The following is a 22,468-nucleotide window of genomic DNA, read 5'->3' on the forward strand; positions in this document are numbered from 1 at the left end:
TCTACCCTCCACCAGGCCGGCAAGCTCCCATAGCCAAACATCCGAAGATGTTGGAAGGTAAATGGTCCTCCGACCATTCCGGGCCCTTTCAGACTTGCTGCGAGCAGCATGGAGCAGCAGGCCTGGCCTGAGGTTGAGGGCAGATGGGCCTTGACATGAAGACATGACTGTGGATTGATGCGACGGCATCCAGACGAAGACACATGACTGAAGCGACGGCATCACGAGGCATGAAGACTAGGGGTTGATGCAACGGCATCCATGGTGAGGACACAAGGCTGATGCAACGGCATCCATGACGTAAGCACTTGGGATCGATGCGGACGGCATCCAGACTAGACTCTTAACATCCACAAAGGCAACACGAGGCATGGACATTGGCACTGTCTCTCAGGGTGCCCTACTCAGGCCACCCACAGGACTGAGTCACGGACCACCCTGTCCATTACGCGCCCTACACAGCCCTTGCAGACTGGTCACGGACCACGACAGGAGCGGGACAGCACAGGAACACACATCAGGACTGACGGCTCAGGGGCACAGGACAACCGCCCACCGGCAGGCTAGTCCACCCAGAAGTACTGCATCTGAGGGACCACTGGCCTACTGGACCAGAAGGCTCGAGAGCGAAGACAAGGCATGGCGTAGGGAAGAACATCGAGGAAGACAGGAACACCAGGACGAGGAAACCATAACGAGACATCTGGACGTGGACAGGGACCTCAGGCGAAACACCAAGACGAAGATGTGAAGAAGGCGGACAAGACGAGGAGCTCCACGAAAACATAGGACCTTACAACTCTGGCAGGCAGGAGCCTCCAGATAGGAGTCATCATGATGCAAGGCCTGGAACAAATGACGGAGCAGCCCTAAATAGGGCTGAGGCAGGAAACAGTCATCAAGGTGGGACCCAGACACTTCCTGTGTCTGGCCCTTTAAATAGGAGAAAAAGACGCGGCCGCGCGCCTAGAGAGCAGGAAACAGGGGCTGTGCAGGACCATGGCCAGCGGCCTGCACAGCGTCTGTGCGGAAGACGTCAGAGAGGCAGGGCTGAGCCTCAGCGCAGGCTCCAACGTCGGCAGCAGCTCCAGCTGCTGCAGGAGGCCCCGGGGGCAGCTCCAGCCGCTACTCGAGCCCGCGGCTGCGGCCTGAACGCCACGAAGATAGAATCAACGTCGGGGGCGGTCTCAGCCCCGTGGAAGGCTGCGGCTCCGGCCGCGGAGGACAAGATAGAGCAGGGCGGCCTCTGGGCCGCGTGGGCAGGCCGACAGCGGCATCCTGCCGCGACGGCGAAGACAGCTGCAGTGAGTGAGTCAGTGCCTGCTCGCGGGGGACACCCGCGAGCAGCACTGTTCATAACACTTACTTCCCTTTTTGTGCTTTCTTGGCTTTTCCCCCCTCCCTGAAAGCAAGGATAGCAAAGGAACTTCCTCCATCTTGCAGGAGATCATATTAAAGGCTGGTGAAGTCTATCTACTGGTGATAAATATGATAAATACAGTAAAGTGTGACGTTTTTCTTTTCTTTTAGAAAACAACCAGAGACAAGAAACAAAGGCGTTTTTCTTAGGTTGCTTTCAAGTCTGACAAATTCAACTGACCTCCAAAGACTTGAAGATTAGCCAAGTATCTCCTGGATATATTAAGAACCCTCCCTACCACAGTTTATCTGTTTAACCACCCTCTCAAAGAAAATTAATATTATCCTCTCCTCTGTGCTGAACAGTAATTGAATTGTGTGTTTCAGTCGAAAGCTGGACTCAAATCAAAGATACTGAAACGCTTCTAAATATTAGATTTTCTAGTAAAATAACTATGTTTGAGTGAAGTTTTATTCCAGGACTTCTTCATGATAAACTTCCTGTATTTCTTTGTGAATATATAGAGACACGGTGTTTGTACTGAGGCCGGAAGCCCAAGTGCCTTACCTAGCGTGATTGTCCGCTATCTGCCTGAACTCACTGTCCCAGTTTGGTCTTCCGTAGAAGGTTTTCTGCCTTAGGCCGGTAATGACATCCTGAGTTTCATCACGATGCAAGGCAAAATGGGTGGCCTGAAGGAGAAAGAAAAAACAGAACCGCAGATGTATTGTTAAAAGGAAAGGAGGAAATGTCTGTGGCCGTAGGAGGTGAACGAGACGCTGAGAAGGTCCAGCCGGGGGCCGGTCCTACCATCTCTCAACCAACCGGTGCGATGATGAAGCTCCAGGAAGCGGCTGGGCCTCTTCATACAAGGAGGAGGCAGAAAGCGTAAAAGAAAAGATCAGAAGCTGACAAGGAAGGTCTCCGAGTGTCCCGGTCTCGGGCAGGACAGAGAGCAAGCAGTAGGAATGCAGGAGCAGGTCCTGCTGAGGTTTGGAAGAGTAAAGCTGCGATAGAGACTTTCCAGAAATGAAGGAATAGATGTGCATTAAAACAGTGTCAGAGAAGGAAGGAAGCCCATTTCTAAGGAAGCCATTAGAAGAAGGTGGAGCTGCTAAGAGGACAGGATCATCACAGCCTCCTACCATGAGCTATGCCGGGCTGAGGAGAGGGGGGAGAGAATGGGCAGGGCCAGGGGTGAACTCTCTCCCTCAAACACACAACCTCCCTTTCTACACCCGCTCTCCTCCCCCTCCATCTCCAGCCCCCACCAGTGCTTAACTCCCAGCTGTTCTTCGAGCACTGGTGAGTGAAGGAGGGCTGAGGGGGTCAGTGATAACTGGGGGACGCAGAAGGAGGATTGCCCGGTTAAGGAGGAGGAGGGTAGAGAGAATGGCGTCCTTTTCACTACCTCCTCCTCTCTGCCCCGGTGATCGTGCTCCTGCATTCCCAGTCCACTCACCCCCTCACCGTTCCCCCAGTGGTCCTGGAAGCCCCAATCGCTGCTCCCTCTCCATGGTTATTGATTCCCTCCTCTCTGGGAAATCACAGTCTCCAGCAGCTCTCCCTGCCTCCCTCCTCGGCCAGTAAATCACAAGCCAGCGTCAGCTTGCTCTCCTCCACCTTGGGGAGCGGGGACAGACCGGTGCGCACCACCCCGCCCCCCTGAGCCTGAAATTCAAAAGTGCAGCTGCTCAGGGAGGAAAGGAAGCAAAAGTACTGCGTGCTCTCATCACTCTCCCCCCTCTCCTACCACCCTGGCGCCTCACAGCACCTTCAGCCCCATCACTCGTTCTCCCCCCACACTCACTCCTTTGCCCCTCCACATCCCCTGGCTCACTCCCCCTTCCCTCCCTATGATCCTCACTCTCTCCCCCCCCCCATAATTGCCTCTCTTGTCCCTTCCTCCTTCCCCAGTGCGGTCACTAGTGACAGAGGCGTCAGTGCCCAGGAAGCCAGCATAGTAAGCAGCAGTGGGGCCAGGAAGCTGAGACACCTCGTAGTGGCAGAAGTAGTGGGGCCGAGAGGCATTCAGCCTGTGTCTCTTTGCCCCGGGCAATTCTCCATCACCGCCTCCTCAAATATGCTATGAAATTACACACAAAAAAACCCGTCAAGGCATGTGATTAATTCCCAGCACTCTCTGCCCTGCTTCCTCCAGGAGCTGGGGGCCAGAAATGCTTCTTTGCATTTCTGTAGGGGCGCCGGAACTGGGTTACACCTCGGGCTCTTCTCTACTTCATCACATCCCAGAAAAAAGGTGGCTGAATGCCGCTCTGGGTCATCCTGCCTGACAAAAAAAAAAGAGATTGAATTAGCACAAGTTTGAAACTTGGCAGCTCTGCCAATCATCAAGGTCAGGCCTGACGTGTTAATGATTGGCACCACTGCTCACGGGTCTCAAGCACCTGCTAATTCAGTTCTTTCTCTGTGCTTGCTCTTCGCTCTGCACTGCCTGCTTCAGGATGACTACTCCCACCCTCCTTCCCTGCCTGCAGAACGGGAGAGACGGGGAGGGGGCCAGATTCAGGCTGTGATGGGCCAGGCTCACCCTCTTCTTCCCTGCAGCCCCTGCATCTCTTAAGTCTGAAAAGAAATCGTGGGACCGCGTTGCAGCCCATTCCTGGACAGATCCGCGGGTGGCTGCCGGAGACTGGCACAGGGCTGAGCCACTCAGCTCACTATTTCTGCAAACAGCCCCTGTGATTGGCATGGAAGGATCAAGTCATATCAAAAGGCTAGCACACGCCATTAAATAATTTAAATACGTTTAAAAAGACATTTAAACTGTAACATTAATAACTTTCATCCTGTAGACAGAAAATCGTGGGCATTTTTTTTTCAGTCAGCGAGTATCAAAGCTAAGATTATTTTAACTACTTACATGTGTTGTTTTCATAAAATATACTATGTTTAATTTATTTGACAAAAAAAATGTATTTTTATTTATAATAAACGTTTTGTATGTAAAAACTAATTATGGTAAATACTCCAATTCGTGTATTCCTTGGGATACCTTCAGAAGGGTAAATCCATCATTATTTGTGGCTCAGCTTTAACACTACAGACGACTGGGGTGGGGAAGTGAGACGGAAGAGGTCCTCGTGCTGTGCGTGTCTGCTAGGACTATAGAAATGACTGATAATAGTAATAGTATCAGTAGTCCAATACTCAGTATTCTGTACTGTCAAGAGGACCTGGCTCCAACTCTCAGCTCATGCTCCTGCTTCTTTGGGTCGGGATTGCCTTAATATTTGCAGCTCCGGAGGGAAAGCTTGAAAGTATTTTATTGCCTAAACTTCATGCTCCTCTCTCTCTCAACCCCTACCCCACCCATCTCCACCAGTCTCCCTCGCTCTCCTCATCCCATCCCTCTAACCCCATCAGTCCCTTTCTCTCTCCCTTAACCCATCCATCCCCCCCAACCTCCTCTCTCTCTCACCCCACCTCACCCATCTCCACCAGTCTCCCTCGCTCTCCTCATCCCATCCCTCTATCCCCATCAGTCCCCCTCTCTCTCCCTTACCCCATCCATCCCCCCCAACCTCCTCTCTCTCTCACACCCCAGCCCACCCATCTCCACCAGTCTCCCTCGCTCTCCTCATCCCATCCCTCTATCCCCACCAGCCCTCTCTCTCTCTCTCACCCTGTCCCCACTAGTCTCCATCTTTCACTCTCACCCGCCCAGTCCCCACCAGTCTCTGTTTCTCAATCTCACCCCCCCCCGTCCCCACCAGTCTCCATCTCTCTCTGTTTCACCCCCTGTCTCCACCACTCTCCCTCTCTCAACCCTCCTCACACCCCCAGGCAGAAGCTACACAATATAAGCGCCTGCCTGCTGTGACTGCCGCTACTGCTCCAGCTTCCCCTGCTGGCATTGCCACCACTGTTCACTGCTATTACGCCAGCCTGCTGAAAGGAGCCCTGCAGCTCTAGTGAAATGTAATTTTGGTGCAAGGCGGTGGTGGGCCTGCGCTGTCTTTAGACAGGAAGCTGGGCCTGGGCAGAAGCAGGGCCTGCCTGTTTCTGGGATCATCCAGATGATGTCACTTCTGGGCCGGCCCGCAACTCAGGAGTACTTGCAATAAGGGCCAAAATTAAGGGGGGGGGGGGGGGGTGTTACCTGTCGGAGGGGAGAGCTTTGGGGTGCAGAGCTGAATGCTGCTGCTGCTGAATGCAAGGAGGCTGGTGAGCGCACCGTGAGCACTGCTGCATTTGAGCTCTGAAGAGCATGCGGGAGCCTCGGGGAAGCTCCCCCGCTGCTGCTGCCACTCGGCCAGGCCAGACGTGGGACCAGAGTAGCAGCTCCGTTACACCCATGCACGGGGGGGGGGGGGGGGGGGCAGAATTAAACATAAATAAGAGAGGACCAGAAAGCATCCAGACTGATTGCACCTACTCTTCCCCTGCTGGCCTGGATGTTAAGTGAGGCAGCTGCTTGGAATGGGCTTCCTGCCTCCCCAAAAGTTTGCCACCTGAGATGGCTGCCTCAGCCTACCTAATGCCAGAGCCACCCCTGACTCTGCCAGTCTCTGTAGTTTGCCACACTTTTTGGATGAAACCAGTAGACCTCATTTTTGTAATGCTGTTAGCTGCTAGCACATTGCAGGTATGTTTGCCAAAATGTTTGCACTTTTAGATTTTGTTAAAAATAGTGAACATTGCCCACATCTATTGATATTTAGTTTAGTGCTTCACTCCCCTCCTGATGTTTGAGCTCCACAGTGGTTTATAATTGGGTTTTCAGGAATATCTACTGTTGCAAAAGAGGATTTTTGCCTGCTATGTTTTGAAACACTCAAAAAGTTATGTGAAAGGATCCATAAAAAGACCGAGTGAGCAAGAAGAAGAGGAGCCAGCCTTAGCTCTGAAGGAAAAGCAGTGACTGTGCATTTCTTATTTTCTATCCTCTGCTACAGCGAACCCAAAGAGTTTCATTTAAAATCACGTACCTGGCTTTCATCCCAGTTGGTAAGGAAGAGGTGGTAACTCAGAAAATGAGCTCTGCCTTTCTCAAGCAGTTGGGCTTCCAGAGAGAGCAGCAGATCAGCAAACCACTCAAAAGCACACGTATCCCGGCAAAGCCAATAAAAATAGACCTGGTAAGTGAAGGCAGACGTCATTGAAATGGCGTATCTTACAGCACCTCATATTCTGTCAGGTCACGCAATATTTTAGTGATCTGGTTATTCTTACATACCAAAGTGATGAGTGTTTACGAAGAACATCAAAATAGTAAGCATATTACGTTTCCTAGACGAATTCGCAAACAAAAGAGGCAATGTAGCAGGTTAGAACTTTGCAAATCCTCAAGCAAAGTGATTAACTGGATATAAATTGAAAGCATGGCTTTCTCTATCCTTTTAAGGAGGTAATCGCAGGAGTTGCGTGCATAAAATTAGTGTGGCAGACCTTCCCGGTCTCGCCACCAGGTGTCACTGTCTTTGTCAGAACACACCTCTAAGGAGCCATCCATCCCCCTCAGTCCCTCCCACCTGGAGAGACTGGATTGGATGCCTGAAGACTATTTAGCACAGCCATGTTAATATACTTTGGGTTCAGTTTGAGAATGCAAGAGAAGAGTAAGGATGTTTCAGTTTTACAGTCTGGTGAGGCCTCCCAGCTTCACCCAGAAGGAACTTATTTTAGAAGTGATGCCTCACCGTGCACTCCCCGCCAGAGGGTCCTTCTTCTAATTTACAGAGAAATAGATTTGTAAGCCTGATACCCTTTAGGGGACCAGTGAGCCTACTCTGAACCCTTAGGTGAGAAAGCACCAGTGATGGATCCTGCTGCGAGAGACAGTGAAGGCAGAAGATGGATCCAGTTTAACCTTTAAAGTATTTTTTGGACTTTAGCACAGTGTGGAGGTTTTTGGATCTCCCTTCTCCACTGAGTTTTCAGTGCTGAGGAATAGCCTTTTCTCCAAGAGAAGTCCCCCAGAAACATCTGTGAATAAAGAATGATAGAACCACTAAGGAAGGAAGAACAAGAGCAGGAGACCAACACACCAAGGGACCAGGACAGGCTGGGTGTCCGAGGAGAAGATGATAGGGATGTGAATCGTTTTTCAACGATTAAAATTATCGTCCGATAATGTTTATATCGTCTTAAATCGTTATAGAACACGATACAATAGAAATTCTAACGATTTATCGTTAAAAATCGTTAAATCGTGTTAGTGCGCACTAACTCGAGTTAGTGCGCACTAACTGAAAATGATACAAATAAACACTTTCCAGGTCACTGAAGGTCAGTTAGGAATGAATATGTGTTCCTATTGGCTGGCTGCCCTCTTATCTATTGATATTACCAAGGTTACCACTGAGGTGATGGTTGGGGGGGATGGAAATGGAACTGGAAACTAACGAACACCAACAGAAAATGAAACAAAGTGTTCACACTTCCCAGGTCAGTAAAGGTCACTTAGGAATGAATATGTATGTATGTATTCCTATTGGCTGGCTGTGCTCTTATCTATTGATGTTACCAATATGGTTGGGGGGATGTGAAATGGAAACAGTTGGAAGCTTGACAAAAAAAGTAATGTAATGATCAGCACTCACCTGACTAGAACTTGTTTGTTTATTATTTTTGTTAGCAGGCACCTGAAAATGCTAGTGCATGTTGAATTTGCCAATCACTGTGCATTTTAGAAAGGTGGTCCTGGCTGGAACTGTACACAGTTCAAATATATGTAATTGATTGTTGGTAAGTGTATTTTTAAGTAGCCACACTGGCACCAGTATGTTTACTTTTCCTCCTACTTAACTCACTAGCTCAACTTTGTAAGAAGGGCTTCTCTGCTTGTGTGTTGTTTTTGTTTGGTGTGAGGAGAGCAGAAACATCAGATCTTTATTCAATCTACTACAGTCATCTCTTACAGTGCCCTATCCCTATTAATACCAGGAGTGTTGTGATCTTCCTGCACACAGTGCCCTAACCCTGATACCAGTCTGAGACAGCTCCCTCCCTGCATTACTAGTGAGAGGCTGGCTTCACAGACAGGGGGGAGCTGCCTGACCCTCACTCCTGACTTCCCCCATGTCCCAGCTAGTGAATGGTGTGTGGGTGAGGGGGGGGGGGGAGGATGGTGCAGTCTGAGACAGCTCCCTCCCTGCATTACTAGTGAGAGGCTGGCTTCACAGACAGGGGGGAGCTGCCTGACCCTCACTCCTGACTTCCCCCATGTCCCAGCTAGTGAATGGTGTGTGGGTGAGGGGGGGGGGGGGAGGATGGTGAAGTCTGAGACAGCTCCCTCCCTGCATTACTAGTGAGAGGCTGGCTTCACAGACAGGGGGGAGCTGCCTGACCCTCACTCCTGACTTCCCCCATGTCCCAGCTAGTGAATGGTGTGTGGGTGAGGGGGGGGGGGGGGGGAGGATGGTGAAGTCTGAGACAGCTCCCTCCCTGCATTACTAGTGAGAGGCTGGCTTCACAGACAGGGGGGAGCTGCCTGACCCTCACTCCTGACTTCCCCCATGTCCCAGCTAGTGAATGGTGTGTGGGTGAGGGGGGGGGGGAGGATGGTGAAGTCTGAGACAGCTCCCTCCCTGCATTACTAGTGAGAGGCTGGCTTCACAGACAGGGGGGGGCTGCCTGGCCCTCACTCCTGACTTCCCCCATGTCCCAGCTAGTGAATGGTGTGTGGGTGAGGGGGGGGGGGTGGATGGTGAAGTCTGAGACAGCTCCCTCCCTGCATTACTAGTGAGAGGCTGGCTTCACAGACAGGGGGGAGCTGCCTGACCCTCACTCCTGACTTCCCCCATGTCCCAGCTAGTGAATGGTGTGTGGGTGAGGGGGGGGGGGGGAGGATGGTGAAGTCTGAGACAGCTCCCTCCCTGCATTACTAGTGAGAGGCTGGCTTCGCAGACAGGGGGGAGCTGCCTGACCCTCACTCCTGACTTCCCCCATGTCCCAGCTAGTGAATGGTGTGTGGGTGAGGGGGGGGGGGAGGATGGTGAAGTCTGAGACAGCTCCCTCCCTGCATTACTAGTGAGAGGCTGGCTTCACAGACAGGGGGGAGCTGCCTGACCCTCACTCCTGACTTCCCCCATGTCCCAGCTAGTGAATGGTGTGTGGGTGAGGGGGGGGGGGGGGAGGATGGTGAAGTCTGAGACAGCTCCCTCCCTGCATTACTAGTGAGAGGCTGGCTTCACAGACAGGGGGGAGCTGCCTGTCCCTCACTCCTGACTTCCCCCATGTCCCAGCTAGTGAATGGTGTGTGGGTGAGGGGGGGAGGGGGTGGATGGTGAAGTCTGAGACAGCTCCCTCCCTGCATTACTAGTGAGAGGCTGGCTTCACAGACAGGGGGGAGCTGCCTGACCCTCACTCCTGACTTCCCCCATGTCCCAGCTAGTGAATGGTGTGTGGGTGAGGGGGGGGGGGGAGGATGGTGAAGTCTGAGACAGCTCCCTCCCTGCATTACTAGTGAGAGGCTGGCTTCACAGACAGGGGGGAGCTGCCTGTCCCTCACTCCTGACTTCCCCCATGTCCCAGCTAGTGAATGGTGTGTGGGTGAGGGGGGGGGGGTGGATGGTGAAGTCTGAGACAGCTCCCTCCCTGCATTACTAGTGAGAGGCTGGCTTCACAGACAGGGGGGAGCTGCCTGACCCTCACTCCTGACTTCCCCCATGTCCCAGCTAGTGAATGGTGTGTGGGTGAGGGGGGGGGGGAGGATGGTGAAGTCTGAGACAGCTCCCTCCCTGCATTACTAGTGAGAGGCTGGCTTCACAGACAGGGGGGAGCTGCCTGACCCTCACTCCTGACTTCCCCCATGTCCCAGCTAGTGAATGGTGTGTGGGTGAGGGGGGGGGGGGGGAGGATGGTGAAGTCTGAGACAGCTCCCTCCCTGCATTACTAGTGAGAGGCTGGCTTCACAGACAGGGGGGAGCTGCCTGACCCTCACTCCTGACTTCCCCCATGTCCCAGCTAGTGAATGGTGTGTGGGTGAGGGGGGGGGGGGGAGGATGGTGAAGTCTGAGACAGCTCCCTCCCTGCATTACTAGTGAGAGGCTGGCTTCACAGACAGGGGGGAGCTGCCTGTCCCTCACTCCTGACTTCCCCCATGTCCCAGCTAGTGAATGGTGTGTGGGTGAGGGAGGGGGGGGTGGATGGTGAAGTCTGAGACAGCTCCCTCCCTGCATTACTAGTGAGAGGCTGGCTTCACAGACAGGGGGGAGCTGCCTGACCCTCACTCCTGACTTCCCCCATGTCCCAGCTAGTGAATGGTGTGTGGGTAAGGGGGGGGGGGGGGGGAGGATGGTGAAGTCTGAGACAGCTCCCTCCCTGCATTACTAGTGAGAGGCTGGCTTCGCAGACAGGGGGGAGCTGCCTGACCCTCACTCCTGACTTCCCCCATGTCCCAGCTAGTGAATGGTGTGTGGGTGAGGGGGGGGGGAGGATGGTGAAGTCTGAGACAGCTCCCTCCCTGCATTACTAGTGAGAGGCTGGCTTCACAGACAGGGGGGAGCTGCCTGACCCTCACTCCTGACTTCCCCCGTGTCCCAGCTAGTGAAGGGGGTGGGGGGAGGGGGGGGGGGGGGAGGATGGTGAAGTCTGAGACAGCTCCCTCCCTGCATTACTAGTGAGAGGCTGGCTTCACAGACAGGGGGGAGCTGCCTGTCCCTCACTCCTGACTTCCCCCATGTCCCAGCTAGTGAATGGTGTGTGGGTGAGGGGGGGAGGGGGTGGATGGTGAAGTCTGAGACAGCTCCCTCCCTGCATTACTAGTGAGAGGCTGGCTTCACAGACAGGGGGGAGCTGCCTGACCCTCACTCCTGACTTCCCCCATGTCCCAGCTAGTGAATGGTGTGTGGGTAAGGGGGGGGGGGGGGAGGATGGTGAAGTCTGAGACAGCTCCCTCCCTGCATTACTAGTGAGAGGCTGGCTTCACAGACAGGGGGGAGCTGCCTGACCCTCACTCCTCCGGGGTATTGTGATCTTCCTGCACACAGTGCCCTATCCCTGATACCAGGGGTGTTGTGATCTTCCTGCATGCAGTGCCCTATCCCTATTAATACCAGGAGTGTTGTGATCTTCCTGCATGCAGTGCCCTATCCCTGATATCGGGATGTGTGCAAGAAGATCACAACACCCCCGGTATCAGGAATAGGGCACTGTGTGCAGGAAGATCACAACACCCCCAGTATCAGGAATAGGGCACTGTGTGCAGGAAGATCACAACACCCCTGGTATTATGGATAGGGCACTGTGTGCAGGAAGATCACAACACTCCTGGTATTAATAGGGATAGGGCACTGTGTGCAGGAAGATCACAATACCCCTGGTATCAGGGTTAGGGCACAAGTTCTAGTCACATTGACTGATCACATTACTTGTTTTGTCAAGCTACCAACTGTTTCCATTTCCCATCCCCCATATACTGTCAGTAGGAAACTTGGTAACATGAATAAATAAGAGGGCAGCCAATAGGAATACATATTCATTCCTAAACTGACCTTAACTGACCTGAAAAGTGTCAAATTGTATCATTTTCAGTTAGTGCGCACTAACTCCCAGTTAGTGCGCACTAACTCCCGTTAGTGCGCACTAATCGGAAAAAACGATTTTTAACGATTTTTTAACTAAAAAATCGTGCCTAAGACGATTTTCTTGCCCTGCCACACGATTTCTATCGTTAAGACGATATGGAAAACGATTCACATCCCTAGAAGATGAACAAATGCAGGATTTTTGCAGTAAAGTTGGGGACCCCTTCACTGGGATTCTCTCACAGCCGCTGGGTAGGCTGCGTGCATTAAAAATCACCATGGGGCTACCCAGATGCCTGGAAAAAGGACACCTACCTACACATTTTCCAACATTCAGATGTAGCTTCAATATTATGGATGGATGGACTTTAATTTATGAGTATTAATCAGTAAACTTTTATTTAACAGCCAGACCTGGTCCTGTCTGAATTCTTACAGCCTCTCACCTCATGAGAATACAGCATACACACACTGGGAACTTTATAACATCCTCTGGGCCATAAGCGAGAGCTTCCCCCATAAAAAGAATCCCCTCCCCACGGACTGAGAGTCAAGCGTGGGATAGAAATGCCCCTGAAGAATTAGATTAGTTATGTGCCCTGAAGAGTGACAAATGCTCCAAAAAAGGGGGATTACATTAGCATATATGCATGTATGCCACTTTATAAAGCATGAGAGTTTGTATATACTTGTAGAGTCAGGTGTAAATGTTAACAGGCAAAAGAGGGGCGGTATAGAAGTGTTCTGAGGTTCGCATGCAAGTTGCTATATTGTAGGCGGTATACGAGCATACATTACCAAACTTAGCTGTAAACTTTGGCACTAGCTGATTGACTCCTGCTGTTGAAATCGCACTTGTCTTTTGTCCAGGCCCAGCGGGACCGCATCTGCATACTGTGCATTTGCACGGGGCGGCACACCCAGGGGGGCCGGCAGAAACAGGAGAGGCTGCAGGGCTGCCAGTGGAGCCAAACTCACCGGCAGCTGAAAAGGAAGAGAAGCCGCCGGCAAAGTTCAACCTGCCGGTGGCTGAAGAAGAAGCGAGGCAAAGCTCAACTCGCTGCTGCAGTGTTCCCTGTATTATGCTGCGTGTGCACCTGCACACAACTTTTCCCGTAGGCATGCACAGCTTCAGCTCCAACCCCCGCCCCTGCTCCCAAGAGCAGGAAAGCCAGCGGGTCGTGGTGTGGCCCATCCCACCACGGCCCAAAGAGAAGAGGAGTTTGGAAGACTCAGACGAGGACTTGAGGAACTTGGAAGACTCAGACGAAGATTCAAGATCCCAGCACTAGTACAGGGAGAGTACTGCACCGCAGCGCGCCCCTACACAGCCAGCCATGGCTGGTCACGGACCACACTGAAGCGGAGCAGGCTCTGGCTTGAGTCTAGGGCATGGACGGAAGCAGGAACTCCAAAGACCGGGAACAGGATTCAAAGATTCAAGAGTCAGGATTCAAGACTCAGGATTCAGGAACAGACCTCGGCATTAAAAGCAAGGACATTCCGAAGACTTGCGCTGCAGACGTGAAGACGGGCCTTGTGCCATGAAGCGTCCTACACAGACCCCCATGGGCTGGTCACGGACCACGACGGTGGCACGCCAGGAAAGGTGGACGAGCAGGAAACCTGGAAGCAGGATGAAGAGCCAGAGACAGGAACATCAGGAACTTGGAATGTCAAGAACAAGGAACATCAGGACCAGAACATCAGGAACATGGAACATGGAATATCAGGAACAGCGGAGAGACGACGAAGAAGCTTCAACGAAGAACAAGACTAGGAACATTCAGAGGAGACCAGGAACATCAAACATGAAGACCATCAAAACAGGCGGAGACCACGGAGAACCTTGCATGGTGAAGGAGGCACAGACGACCGTTGAGGATCCATGGGAACGCTCCGAGGAATGGAAGCTGAGCCCTTTTATAGGCTATTGGAGCAATGAGGCTGTTGGAGCTGTGGGGCTTTTCCCGCAGTTGGGGTAGTGGGGCTTTTCCCGCAGCTGGCCCTTTAAATGTTAAAGAGAGGTGTGCATGCGCGACTATGCAGGAGCCCGAGAATAAGTGAGGCAGCATCAGCGGCATCTCTGCCCCAAGAACGTTATATTAGCGGCGGCCTTGCAAGCTGTGAAGAGGAGACATCAGCAGCGGCTCCCTGCCACTCAGGAGTGAAGTCTGTGGTGGCCCTGCCTGCCGCAGAGCACGGCGTCGTTGGTGGCACCTCGCCATGTCGTTGGCCCAGCTGAGGTAACAGCAGCACTCAGGCCGCAGAGGAGTGGCGACAGTGAGGGAGAGAGGGGTCGGGCCATTGATCCGTATCTGGTCCAGGAAGGTGAGGGAGCTGCTCGAGGACCTGTCCCGCGGCAGCGAACGTAACACACCAGCGGCACCACTGGCCTCCTCTTCTTCTGCCGCCGGTGGGATCAGGTCCACCCATGGCAGCACGGGCTTCTCCTTGCTCCCGCTGTTGTCCCACCAGGTGTGCCACCCAATGCAATTGCACGGTTTGCACACTTGGTGGCGCCGGGCCTGATTCTGCATATGTGACCAAGGTGCGCTATTTTGCTGGCATGTAGTTTTTGTAGGTATCTGTAGCAGCCTGGCTTGTTGTTTTCCTAATAGGATTTATATTGGTGATCTAGGGGCTGGTGTAATTGCAGAGTTGCCTTTTTATAGATGAGTTTGTTACTGTTTGAGTGCTGGCAGTTAGCATTGTTTTGGTGTGGGAGGTTTACTATATTGTAATGGTAATTCTGTTTATTCGTGGCTGTCCGAGGTGACATTATAAATTCCATAGGAGTTACAAGTGTCTTTTTGGCAGCAGTGCATGTAAATATAATGTACATATTGTAAGTGATATTTTACCTGACTGTACTTTTGAATGTTCTTTTTCATGTCAAATTTATTATAAGTGCATAATTAAATTTTGTGTGGCTGTAGAGGTTGTGGGAATGCGGGATGGTAGTGTGTGTGCAAAGCTGTAAGGTTTCCTTAGGGTATATAATACCCTTCCCTTGACCATGGGTTCCATGGGGTGGGGGATGGGTGCGGGTTATTAAAAAAATAGATTGCTGGAGGGAGCTGGGCTTTATTTGACAGGCCTGGGACAGAGACTGAATGAATCAAGTGGGAGGGGAGAAAGAACAGTAAACTTTTGCGCAGGGCAGCAACAAAGCTAGCACTGGCTCTGCTTTTGTCTGTGGCTTTTGGGTGGCAGATCTTGAAGCATCGGCAGCTCCAGCACCCTGAAGCAAGAGGCAGAGCATCGGCAGCTCCAGCACCTTGAAGCAAGAGGCAGAGCACCGGCAGTCCCAGCACCCTGAAGCAAGAGGCAGAGCATCGGCAGCTCCAGCACCCTGAAGCAAGAGGCAGAGCATCGGCAGCTCCAGCACCCTGAAGAGGCAGAGCATCGGCAGCTCCAGCACCCTGAAGCAAGAGGCACAGCACCGGCAGTCCCAGCACCCTGAAGCAAGAGGCAGAGCATCGGCAGCCCCAGCACCCTGAAGCAAGAGGCAGAGCATCGGCAGCTCCAGCACCCTGAAGCAAGAGGCAGAGCATCGGCAGCCCCAGCACCCTGAAGCAAGAGGCAGAGCATCGGCAGCCCCAGCACCCTGAAGCAAGAGGCAGAGCATCGGCAGTCCCAGCACCCTGAAGCAAGAGGCAGAGCATCGGCAGCCCCAGCACCCTGAAGCAAGAGGCAGAGCATCGGCAGCTCCAGCACCCTGAAGCAAGAGGCAGAGCATCGGCAGCTCCAGCACCCTGAAGAGGCAGAGCATCAGCAGCCCCAGCACCCTGAAGCAAGAGGCAGAGCACCGGCAGCTCCAGCACCCTGAAGCAAGAGGCAGAGCATCGGCAGCTCCAGCACCCTGAAGCAAGAGGCAGAGCATCGGCAGCTCCAGCACCTTGAAGCAAGAGGCAGAGCATCGGCAGCTCCAGCACCCTGAAGCAAGAGGCAGAGCATCGGCAGCCCCAGCACCCTGAAGCAAGAGGCAGAGCATCGGCAGCCCCAGCACCCTGAAGCAAGAGGCAGAGCATCGGCAGCCTCAGCACCCTGAAGCAAGAGGCAGAGCATCGGCAGCTCCAGCACCCTGAAGCAAGAGGCAGAGCACCGGCAGTCCCAGCACCCTGAAGCAAGAGGCAGAGCATCGGCAGCTCCAGCACCCTGAAGCAAGAGGCAGAGCACCGGCAGTCCCAGCACCCTGAAGCAAGAGGCAGAGCACCGGCAGCCTCAGCACCCTGAAGCAAGAGGCAGAGCATCGGCAGCCTCAGCACCCTGAAGCAAGAGGCAGAGCATCGGCAGCTCCAGCACCTTGAAGCAAGAGGCAGAGCATCGGCAGCCCCAGCACCCTGAAGCATGAGGCAGAGCACCGGCAGTCCCAGCACCCTGAAGAGGCAGAGCATCGGCAGCCCCAGCACCCTGAAGAGGCAGAGCATCGGCAGCCCCAGCACCCTGAAGCAAGAGGCAGAGCATCGGCAGCCCCAGCACCCTGAAGAGGCAGAGCATCGGCAGCCCCAGCACCCTGAAGCAAGAGGCAGAGCATCGGCAGCTCCAGCACCCTGAAGAGGCAGAGCATCAGCAGCCCCAGCACCCTGAAGCAAGAGGCAGAGCATCGGCAGCCCCAGCACCCTGAAGAGGCAGAGCATCGGCAGCTCCAGCACCTTGAAGCAAGAGGCAGAGCATCGGCAGTCCCAGCACCCTGAAGCAAGAGGCAGAGCATCGGCAGCCCCAGCACCCTGAAGAGGCAGAGCATCGGCAGCTCCAGCACCCTGAAGAGGCAGAGCATCGGCAGCCCCAGCACCCTGAAGAGGCAGAGCATCGGCAGCTCCAGCACCCTGAAGAGGCAGAGCATCGGCAGCTCCAGCACCTTGAAGCAAGAGGCAGAGCATCGGCAGCCCCAGCACCCTGAAGCAAGAGGCAGAGCATCGGCAGCCCCAGCACCCTGAAGCAAGAGGCAGAGAACCGGCAGCTCCAGCACCCTGAAGAGGCAGAGCATCGGCAGCCCCAGCACCTTGAAGAGGCAGAGCATCGGCAGCCCCAGCACCCTGAAGAGGCAGAGCATCGGCAGCCCCAGCACCTTGAAGCAAGAGGCAGAGCATCGGCAGCCCCAGCACCCTGAAGAGGCAGAGCATCGGCAGCCCCAGCACCTTGAAGCAAGAGGCAGAGCATCGGCAGCCCCAGCACCCTGAAGAGGCAGAGCATCGGCAGCCCCAGCAGTCAGAAAAAGGAGCAAGAATCTCCTGGGCCACGGGGGCTGAAGTAGGAAGAGGCTGCTGCTAACGCATGTGCTTCAAAGAGGGGGAGGGAGTGAGTGATGGAAAGAGCCTGTGTGTGTGTGACTGAAAGCATGTGTGTGACTGAAAGCATGTGTGTATGTGATTGTGATTGAGAAGATATGATTGTGTGTGTATGTGTGTGACTGAAAGCATTTGAGGAGAGAGGAAGTGTGTGAGAGAGCATGGTGGTGTGTGACAGAAAGCATGTGTGTGTGTGATTGTAATTGAGAGGATATGTGTGTGTGTGTGTGTGTGATTGAAAGCATGTATATGAGAGCGCATGTGTGTGTGTGTCATTGCAAGCATGTGTGTGAGAGTGAACCTGTGTGTGTGTGAGAGAGACAGGAGAAAGTTTGTGTACAACAACACATTCCCATCCCAACTAATCCATGACAATCTCAGGGCATCTGGAAATCAAAAGTTCTCAGGTATGAAGAAGGATGATTAGTTTTATCCTTACTAGTTTTAATTATTGGATGTTATATGATGTGGTTGCTGTACAGAAATATTTTATTGGTGTTTGGAAAATTTGTATGAGTTTTTAATTTTTGGAGGTTATTCATCAACGTTTTTCAAATATTTATTTTTTTATTAGTATGATTTTGCTGTTATGATTAATTCTTTATATTTTATCATTGTATTGTTTGATGTTTTAAGAGGAATGATGATGTTTCTGTTTTTTCATTGTTGCACTGCATACAGAGGTTTCCAGTTCAGCTTTTGTCTGCACATTTCTATATACGTAATGGTTTATTTATTCTGTATTTGGTTAAAGTCTGTCTGTGTTCTGCATGTGTGTTCCAAGGTGAGGTATTCTGCTAGCATGTAGTTTCTAAGCAGCGATTTATAGAAGCTTGGCTTGTTCTGTTTCCTAATAGGAGGTATATTGGTGTTTTAGGGTCTGCTATAATATATGTAGTGCTGCCTTTTCATAGGTAGGATTGTTACTGTTTGCGTGCTTGTATTTGGTGCTGTTTTGGTAGGGGAAGTTTACTATATTGTAATTGTAATTCCTTTCCCTCTTGGCTTTCTGATGGCCAAGTACACACAACCAGCATTCATTACAATAGGCTAATACTATATGAGATTCCAAGTGTCTTCTTTGCAGGGTTTTCTGGTTGACAGCACAACATGTAAATAAAATACACATCTTGTTCTAAGTAATATTTTTACCTTAGAAGATGGTACTTTGCTCTTTTTTATGTAAAAGCAACATTTCTAATTGTGTGTATAGGAAGGGTGCGGCCTGTGGGGCTTTGCTGAGGGGTGCCAGGCTGGAAGGTTCACCTAGGGCACCAATCACCCTTGCACCGGACCTGGCAAGAACGAAAGCAGAACTGCCTGCATAGTTTTGCTTTAATTATTGGTGCAAACCCCATGGGTAAAATCTGCCTGTGCAGTTTGCATCAATGTGGGCAAAAGACTAGCAGGTATTTTCACTTGGATCTATTTGTGTGCACATTTCTGTGTTAGGACACTTTTAAAACTCCCTGTGCATTAGCATAACAAAGTGCATTGGAGGTAAAAAAAATGTTTTAAACTCACAGCTCATTACATCCACCCCTCAGTGAGAGAACAGACACAGCACATCACTTGTTAGTGTGACAAATAGACCCAGGGCAGCACAACTGAATGCTGTAGTAAGAGACGAATATCTTATGTTGTTGGTAGAAAAACCTCCATACAATTCATTTCTGAGGAGAATGGGTTTATGCAATAATTAGTTCAAATTCTGTTAGATTAGTCTGAGTTACTGTAATGCTTATTCTTTTACTGAAGTGTACAGATACATTAAACATGATTAGCAAAGACAATTGTTTGTGCTGGGTGAAAATAATTTCCCAAGCAGAATACTTTAAAAATTGAATATATTTTCATTAGTTCTACTGCAATGAATAGAAGCTTTTAATAACAAACAATAAAGCGAACAATTTCTAGGCATAAATGGTCTTATGAAATGAGAGAATAAGAGCTCTGATCTGCAGGGGAGATTTGTTCAGAAGCAGATATTTTGCTTTCCTAAAAATAGGCAAAATATAGGTATGTGTTGCCATTTAGGAATGTGCATTTGTTCTCTTGGTCTTTGGAGGCTCGTGTATACAATGATGTACATCATCATTAGCCATTCCTAGAACTCATGAAAAGCACTATCTGCTTTTTCCTCATGCTCACATCCACAGAGCACAACCACTTCAAGGAGCAGCAGGCAAAGCCCAAGGAAGATATCATCACAGAGCAGCAGGACATACAGAGACTCAGTCCAACCAAGACAAATGATTTAAAACAGTCTTCAGTTTTCAGATCTTCTTAGTCTGGCTGCACCTTTTTTAGGGTGATGTCAAACTATTATACAATGCTTCACAATGTGTTTATGTTAGGAGGTTAAACATCAAGAAGGCCAAATACTTTCTGAGAATGAGTTGAGGAAGAAGGCCTCAGAGACCAAGGAGGTGAGAGCTGGGAAAGGATTTATAAAGTCATGGTTATTGATGAAGGGGCTTGGCAGAACCCTGTTATGTGCTTCCAGAGATGCCAGTGACCTGGAGGTCTCATGCACATCTAAATATTAGCTCTGAGCAATGGCTGGTGTGCCCTAGTGTTGTCAGAGGAGTGCCCCAGGGGTCTGTACTGGGACCTGGGCTAATTAGCATCTTCCTGAATGATCTGGAGAAAGGAACAGTAAATGAGGTGATCAAATATGCAGATGACACAAACTAGTTTTAAAACAATACTGGATTGTGAGGAACTTTCTAAGGACCTTATGAGACTAGGCATCTATATGATAGAGGCAATTTAATGTGGAAAAGTGGAAAGTAATGCATGCATGGAAAAATAATCACAAATAAGGGTAGACCATCTAGGAAAAGGACCTTGGAGTCCTTGTGGACAATATCTTGAAATCTTTGGCTCAGTGTGTGGTGGCGGCGGTCATAAAAGCAAATAGAATGTTAGGAATTATTTGGAAAAAAAATAGAAAACCAAACTGAGAATATCCTAATGCCTTTGTAGAGATCCACGGTGTGATCACACCTCGAGTACTGTGTTTAATTCTGGTCACCCCCCTCTCAAAACGATATAGCAGACAGAGAGCAAATACAGAGAACGGCAACAAAAATGATAAAGGGAATGGAAAAGGTCCCTTATGAAGAAAGGCTAAACAGATTAGAGCTCTTTAGCTTGAAGAATGTGTGATGGTAAATGGAACTTTCTCTGAAGAGAGAGCGGTTTTAAGTGGTGTACCGCAAGGATCGGTGTTGGGACCGGTCCTGTTCAATATCTTTGTGAGCGACATTGCGGACGTGATAGAAGGTAAGATTTGTCTTTTTGCGGACAACACTAAGATCTGCAACAGAGTGGACACGCCGGAAGGAGTGGAGAGAATGAGACGGAATTTAAGGAAACTGGAAGAGTAGTCGAAGATATGGCAGCTGAGATTCAATGCCAAGAAGTGCAAAGTCATGCATATGGGGAGTGGAAATCCGAATGAACTGTATTCGATGGGGGGGGGGGGGGGGGGGGGGGGGGGGGGGAAAGGCTGATGTGCACGGAGCAGGAGAGGGACCTAGGGATTATAGTGTCTAATGATATGAAGTCTGCGAAACAATGCGACAAGGCGATAGCAAAAGCCAGAAGAATGCTGGGCTGCATAGAGAGAGGAATATCGAGTAAGAAAATGGAAGTGATTATCCCCTTGTACAGGTCCTTGGTGAGGCCTCACCTGGAGTACTGTGTTCAGTTCTGGAGACCGTATCTACAAAGAGACAGAGACAAGATGGAGGCGGTCCAGAGAAGGGCGACCAAAAAGGTGGAAGGTCTTCATCAAATGACTTATGAGGAGAGATTGAAGAATCTAAATATGTACACCCTGGAGGAAAGGAGGAGCAGAGGTGATATGATACAGACTTTCAGACACTTGAAAGGTTTTAATGATCCAAAGACAACGACAAACCTTTTCCGTAGGAAAAAAATCAGCAGAACCAGGGGTCACGATTTGAAGCTCCAGGGAGGAAGATTCAGAACCAATGTCAGGAAGTATTTCTTCATGGAGAGGGTGGTAGATGCCTGGAATGCCCTTCCGGAGGAAGTGGTGAAGACCAGAACTGTGAAGGACTTCAAAGGGGCGTGGGATAAACACTGTGGATCCATAAAGTCAAGAGGCCGTCAATGAAGAGTGGGTGGCTCGCCAGAATGACTGCTGCTGCCTGGAGATAATACCCTTATTCAATAAACATACACATGGTTACTGTGACTCCAACATCGCTCTAAGCTTCAACAGCAAGAGGAAATGTGGAAAAAAGGATTTGCACTAACAAAGCGGGGAGTAGCTGGCTTGTTACGGCAGTTACTACCCCAAACCAAATAAGCCTGATACTTCACTTTCAATGCATATACAGCATAGTTCTCTGCTTCAACGGCAGGGGAGAAGAAAAAAGGGTTCGCACTCACAAAGCGGGGAGTAGCTGGCTTGTTACTGCGGTTACTACCCCAAACCAAATGTGCCTGATACTTCACTTTTGATGCATATCCAGCATAGCTCTCTGCTTCAACGGCAGGGGAGAAGAAAAACTGATACTTCACGCATATCCAGCACAGCTCTCTGCTTCAACGGCAGGGGAGAAGAAAAACTGATACTTCACGCATATCCAGCACAGCTCTCTGCTTCAACGGCAGGGGAGAAGAAAAAACTGATACTTCACGCATATCCAGCATAGCTCTCTGCTTCAACGGCAGGGGAGAAGTAAAACTAATACTTCACGCATATCCAGCACAGCTCTCTGCTTCAACGGCAGGGGAGAAGAAAAACAACCAATAAGGGCTGAGTAACATAGTCTGGGTAAAACAAATAAGCATGGGTGTAGCTTGCTTATTGTGGCAGTTACTACCCCTAACTAATCAAGCTACATATTTCATTTGGATGCAGCTCCATCACTGCTCTCTGCATTAATGGTGGGGGTGGAAGGGAAATAGAACCAAGAGCTAAGAGAAACAGATAAGTATGAGAGAAAAAATGTGTGAGGCTTGCTGGGCAGACTGGATGGGCCGTTTGGTCTTCTTCTGCCGTCATTTCTATGTTTCTATGTAAGAAAACATGACTGAGAGGGGATAGGATTGAAATGTATCAAATCATGAGTAAATAAGGAATAGTGATTCACACTTTCAAATAACACTAGGACTAGGGGACACTCCATGAAACTAGCAGCTGGCAGATTTAAAACACATCGAAGGAAGTATTTTTTCACTGAGCACAAAACAAAGGTATGGATCCTGTTACCAGAGGATGTGGTCACGCAGACTACATAGTGGGGTTCGAAAGTCCATAAACGGTTGTTATCCAGGTAGAC

At 50.7% G+C, this 22,468-nt stretch overlaps 1 protein-coding gene across 1 annotated transcript in view; it reads right to left on the minus strand.

Annotated features, from left to right (window-relative positions):
* The window catches only part of NOX3 (NADPH oxidase 3), a 147,809-nt gene that overhangs the window by 16,781 nt on the left and 108,560 nt on the right, over nt 1-22,468 (minus strand). The window contains exons 11-12 of the mRNA XM_029597046.1: nt 6,313-6,459; nt 1,928-2,052 (exon numbers count right to left, since the gene is read on the minus strand). Of these exons, the coding sequence (XP_029452906.1) occupies nt 1,928-2,052; nt 6,313-6,459 (272 nt within the window). The remainder of the gene's footprint in view (nt 1-1,927; nt 2,053-6,312; nt 6,460-22,468) is intronic.

This window comes from Rhinatrema bivittatum, chromosome 3 (assembly GCF_901001135.1).
Source record: "Rhinatrema bivittatum chromosome 3, aRhiBiv1.1, whole genome shotgun sequence".
In the NCBI taxonomy this organism is placed as follows: domain Eukaryota; kingdom Metazoa; phylum Chordata; class Amphibia; order Gymnophiona; family Rhinatrematidae; genus Rhinatrema; species Rhinatrema bivittatum.